Genomic DNA, 5,701 nt, shown 5'->3' with positions numbered 1-5,701 from the left:
GAAGTGTGAACAAGTTCTCAAGTGCATGGGGATTCTAGTTAGCTCTGACCTGCTACTCCTAAAGTTAGTGAAGTACCTGAGTTGCATATCTCACTGTTAATTGCTAAACCCCTTTGGTAAGCTACATTTCAGTGCTGAGAAGTTATAAAACTGAATGATAAGTGCAGAAGAAGCTTTATTTTCCTGAGTTTATAACATCTCAAGTTTCTGCAGGAACAATTCAGAAAACAATTCTAAATTCATAGCGCAGCCCAAGGGAGATGATAGATCTGCATAGCCACGAACGCTCTCATTTTACATCAATGAACATGAAAGCGATGACAGAAGCAACTGAAACTTGTTACTGATGTTATAGGTCATAAACTTCAATAAGAACTACTGACACAAACACTTGAGTTTCCGAGGAATTATTTATTTATAATAGTTCAACATTTAGGGTCCAGCTAATACAACTGTAGTTGTACTGGCAAGTAACATATGCAGTCTACAGAGAGAGGAACTTCCTTGTAGAAGAGATGTAAGCATTTTATATTAGACATTAAAACAATGCTTGGGCCTCAATTACAAGCAGCTTTGTCCCGCCTGGATAGTGAGTTAAAGTCTGTGCAACTACTTCTGCACTTCTAGATGGCTCCGTCTAACCTAATACAACGTTGATGCATGAGTAAGAATGAAGTCAGCGTTGCAGGAGAGTTTGAGCCCTTGATAGTGGTGGAGGTCATCTGTGAAAGCTACTTGGATAGACTGTTCTGAGCTGCTAGAGTGAATCCTGTACAGCTGCATGTATACATCAACAGAATGAGAAGTCACACAAATTGACCTGTGTATTCCGTTTAGTTGCATCTTTAAGTTAAGCAGTTTTGTGGCTGGTTAAAAGAAACAACAATCATACGCAATTAAGTCGACTAGAACTAAACAGTAGCAATTCCTCTTTTCAGTGCATAGTACATGGAAACAATATTTACAGCGTAGAGGTCAAAAAATCCCTTTGATATTTTTGTATAACAAGTAGTTGTTTGATGTCCCTCACAGAGGCTGAAATCTTCTAGATAACAAAGGATTTGGTGTGCTTGAAATCCTAAATGAAACAAGCAAGGTGACATAAGTAATAGTTCAAGTATTTTAACCACAGTAACAATTTATATTTCAGAAAAAACTCAGGCATGCAAACCAAAAAGGAGCATGACTGTATGTTTATTTGCACTGCTACACAAAATAGAAGTAATATTCTATTAAAAGATAGTAGTAGTATCTATTGAGCATCTGATGGACAAGGGCCTTAATATTGCTCCTTCCTACTAGAAACAGCCAGGTAGCTGGCCTCTTATCTACATACTAGATAACAAAATACATGCTGAAAATGTACACACTATTAAATGTGAAATACCTTTTCACTCATAGACTGAGAGCCGGACTTCCTGTTAATAGAATAGGAAAGGGTTATTATTAGGTTAAACAGGTGTTTGTTGTAGCCCTTTGAAAACACTATGAATGTGTTTGTTTTGATTTCAAGTAATCCTTGGGCTTTTTTCCATTTTAGTAAGAACTACAAAATCTGCAACAAATACACTTGATGCTTTTAGACAGCTGTCATGATCTCATGAGCCACAGCCAAATTACCTTCCCTAGCTTGTCACTTCAGGCCTTCCAGGTACACTTTGTCTAATTAGTGACTAGTATAAGTAGTACCGTATGTTAAAGTAGAATTCTTCAGTACATTGCTCTTCTACATGCTGTTACCTAAAAGTGCTCCAATAATCTTTTAAAAGTAAAAGGGAAAAAAACACATTGGAAGTGAGCCTCCAATAAAACATGATTTTAAGTCTTGTGTAGGAGCACTACAATAGATTAGAAGAATTCTGACCTGCTAATGAGGGTTAACTAGTGGCAGTTTAAGTGCATTAAGCAACCACCTCTAGCTGAGTCAGATATAAAACATGACTACAAGAAAAATATAACAAAGACACATCTCTGCACATTTATCACAGTAATAATACTCGATCCATTTTCTGACCAGCACACTGGTTCTAATGAGGAAATCAGTCCATGTGCTAGATCAGGTTTATTTCAGTGTTCAAAGATGTTGCTGTATGAGAGAAGGTCCTTAAACAAACATCACAGTTATTAAATCATCAGGATGTAAATGAAGTTTACAGTGACATGGATAAAATATAAAGGTACTTACTGGGAAGAGCTTTCCTCTGGGGGTGAGGGGAGGGGTGGGGGGAAGAAAAAGAAAAATGAGCACAGGAATATTTTTGAAATACTATATATTTCAAAACATAGAATATAATACGATGATATTATGTATTATATGACATAATGTAATGGGAGGTCTTTGGAATATTTACTCATCGCTTCAGTTGCTAAGTGAAATCTCAGCGTGGTGTGAGTTTGAACAGAAAAAGATCAGGTGGCTTTCAAAGGTAACTTAAATTCTACATGAACAGGGATGCTAACATCAGGTCTGTTACTTTCGGGCAGCAGTCTTTCTCAGACTGACGTCTGCGGTCCCTTACTGCTGTGCTGAACTCTACAGGTACTGATATAAATGCTATGGAAAGGTAGGTTGCTTGGGCTTGAGGTTTTTTCCCAGTAATCCTCGAGTGTTTCACTATGTGCTCTTTCACCACAAACCAGAAGAGGGAGCAAGTCAGTTAGTTCTCCTTCATCAGAACTCAGCTGCTCCAAATATCATGGATTACAAGTAACCTCATACGCCTTGTTTTTTGCAGTACCTTTCTTTCCCATTCCCTCTCAAAACTACAGCAGAATCTCAAGAAGCCAGGGTTCTGCTTGCTGCTTTTCCTAGATTGCTGTCTGCGAGCCTTATGCAACTGTACAAATGCCTCCATCTCACAAAGTAGAAGCTGCGTTCTCTGCAGTAGAAGGCTGAATAAAAACGCACAGTGAAGTTGCTGTTGTAATAATCTTTAGCTGTAGTGCCGTGGAAGTGAAGTGTGAGAAGTACATGTTATGGTCAGCAGAAATATAGTTTAGTTTTGTTGTTTTTTAAACCGAAGAAAGAGTGATTTTACTGTACTTACTTGTAAAATACCCTTTTTTTTGAGCATAAAGTACTATAAGGCCACACAGTGCCATTAGCAGAGCCACAATTACTACAGCAGCGACGATACCACTTACATTAAGGTCATCTGTAATTATAAAAGATAAATACAATGTTTTAAGTTTTAAAAATATCCATTAGATGGAATTCTTTTCCCCTAATTCCTACAGGTACCTTTTCAAAACAATAACAAAGCCATCAATAAGCAGAAACATTTTGATTGATCTTTCTGTTACCTAATCTTTGTTATATTATCATTATGTAGAAGGCCGATTACTTATTTGGATCCTGAGTACAAGACATTAATACACTGATGTAAATTTTACCCAAAGGTTTTTGCTGTTGACATCTCAAAGTCCTGTGAGGCTATTAGTTAAAGAAGAAAGAAAAAAATAAAACCATAAAGCTACACAGATAAACTAACAGCGGGCTGGTACATTATGCTGTACAACACCCACAAAAGCATTCTGAAGCATGAAGCTTCTCAGATGGACACTGTGGTTCTGTGACATTCACTGCTGAACAACATTAAGGGCTGGATACTGCAATCATTTTAAAGTACCCAACTAACTGCTTTTCTGTAAAATACAGTGCGACACATACACACACACAAGGAAAAGAAATAAGGAATGCTTTAAGCAGCCACCCTCACTACATATAAGGTTCCCTAATATATGAATATTATTCCTCCCCCATAATACTGTAATCAAATAAAAGGCTGTAATTCAATCTTAGTTTCTCAACTGTATCGCACAATGAAATCAGTTCAGATGCAAGACCGTTTTCTGTCCCTTTTTATTCTGACACATACCCACTTGCATTCGCTTCATGGAGCATTTCTGAGGCAATCCAATCCCATTTGAGGCTACACAGAAATACTCTCCAGTGTCGTTCTTTGAAACAGCGTTAAATGTCTGTTAAGACAAGAGACCAAAGCTGTTACCAGAATGGGAAAACAAAAACAAAAACCCAATTTCCTGCAGTATAGAAATTTTGACATATCTTTTTTCCAAAAAATCTGAAATAAAATGAGAACTTCTGCTCTCATGTTCATCTCGATCCTGCTCCCTACTCATACGCTTAGATCTTAACTTCAACTACTTGTACACGAGGGTCTTCTAGATAGGCATTTTTACTAAATGGAGTGTACAAAATGTAGTACAAAAGATACATCCCAAGGATTTTTTTCCCCCCACAGAAATGTTACTTTCTCCATTATTCTAATGGAGAAACGCTTAGCTGCATTATTTATGAAATACTTCTAATGTAATAAGTACAGCGAGAAAACAGAAAATGGATGCTGACCTCATAACACTTTTTGTGTTTCTCTGTAATTATTTTTATAATCAGATTTGTTAAATGTTCTCCGTTTAATGTATCCTATACACCAAAACTATGACTTTTAAGAAGAGATTAATGTTTCTAAGTAGCTCACGGTGTGCTGAAATATCTATGGCACCCGTGAATGTAAAGGCACAAATGATGTGACACAATTTGGTTTCCAAATGTGAGCAGAGTGTCCCTAAAATTGACTCTTCTAAAAAGAAATAAATAAGATCTCAGCTTAGCAGTATGTGATCAAGTACAGGGCTGGAACCTTTAAATGCCACTGCAGAGATTCTGGACTGCTGCATTTTCCACTGAAGTGTGTTAAGTTGCTGTTTTCGATTTTAAGGCACTATCAAATACAACTTGGTTGACATACTGTGAGATCGTTCCCACCTGGAGCTGGCTGGAGAACCAACTAGGTGAAATTTGTCATTTATTTGCTAGATTCTTCTCATTTATAACTACTACAGCCTTATAAATCACCCACTTTGCCTACCACACTCGACCTCTATGATTTGTCATTGGTCTGAGGCAGAAACCGTACCCTATAAATTTGTTATCACATTTCAGTGTGACATTGATTTCTGAGAGAGGCCTTGTGCCTTGGATTAAAGCCACAGTGCGTTTCTGTGCTGTACAGAAATTTGGTTTTCTCTATGGCTGCTTGTTACAGTTGGTTACTGTGCTTACCAGAGTGCCAGACTTTTTATTCATGGTGTAAGTTATGTCGGCTGTTCTAGCAGTGCCCGTTCCTGTCTTTTCCAGTAAGGCAACACCATTCTTGTACCACTGGTACTCAGATGGAGGAGACCCCTCAGCTTCCTTGCAGCTCAGCTCCACTACTGTTCCTGTCATTGCAGAGGTGGGTACCACACATACTGGAGTAGTGGGAGGAACTGGAAAACAAAATCGTACTTGTTACACAGTCTTATCAGTATTGTCTACCCCACAACTGTTTGACAGTCACTGAGGAGGTGAACACTTGTGTACGTGCTCAACAGCTACCACATTAATAAATAGGGGCTCTGGAGACATGGTGGATGGCAGAGTTCTGCTACTGAGGAGCACTTTAAGGTCTGTAAGCTGACAAAAACAGTGAAGGCAGAGGTTTGCTCCTAGGGTCCCTCACCATGTGCACCATACTCATTTTTCTATCCTTTCCCCAAGTGGGAAAAAAAGAAGCAAGGAAAAAACCCATAAAGCATAATAGAAAAACATCTCTCCTATAAATAAAGTCCACAGATTGCTACCTGGCATTATGCAGGCACTGCAGCAATTTCTCCTTCCAAAAACAGGAGGAGACCG

At 38.2% G+C, this 5,701-nt stretch overlaps 1 protein-coding gene across 2 annotated transcripts in view; it reads right to left on the bottom strand.

The window, feature by feature from the left end:
• Positions 1–391: 391 nt before the first annotated feature.
• The window catches only part of JAM2 (junctional adhesion molecule 2), a 29,350-nt gene continuing 24,040 nt past the window's right edge, over positions 392–5,701 (bottom strand). For both annotated transcript variants that reach the window (XM_015880793.2, XM_015880784.2), the window contains exons 5-10: positions 5,087–5,292; positions 3,879–3,981; positions 3,048–3,155; positions 2,186–2,201; positions 1,388–1,418; positions 392–1,078 (exon numbers count right to left, since the gene is read on the bottom strand). In XM_015880793.2, coding sequence (XP_015736279.1) covers positions 1,046–1,078; positions 1,388–1,418; positions 2,186–2,201; positions 3,048–3,155; positions 3,879–3,981; positions 5,087–5,292 — 497 coding nt within the window. In that variant the 3' untranslated portion in view covers positions 392–1,045. The remainder of the gene's footprint in view (positions 1,079–1,387; positions 1,419–2,185; positions 2,202–3,047; positions 3,156–3,878; positions 3,982–5,086; positions 5,293–5,701) is intronic.

The sequence above is a fragment of the Coturnix japonica genome, chromosome 1 (assembly GCF_001577835.2).
Source record: "Coturnix japonica isolate 7356 chromosome 1, Coturnix japonica 2.1, whole genome shotgun sequence".
Lineage (NCBI taxonomy): Eukaryota > Metazoa > Chordata > Aves > Galliformes > Phasianidae > Coturnix > Coturnix japonica.
This window is presented reverse-complemented; position numbering and strand designations above follow the sequence as displayed.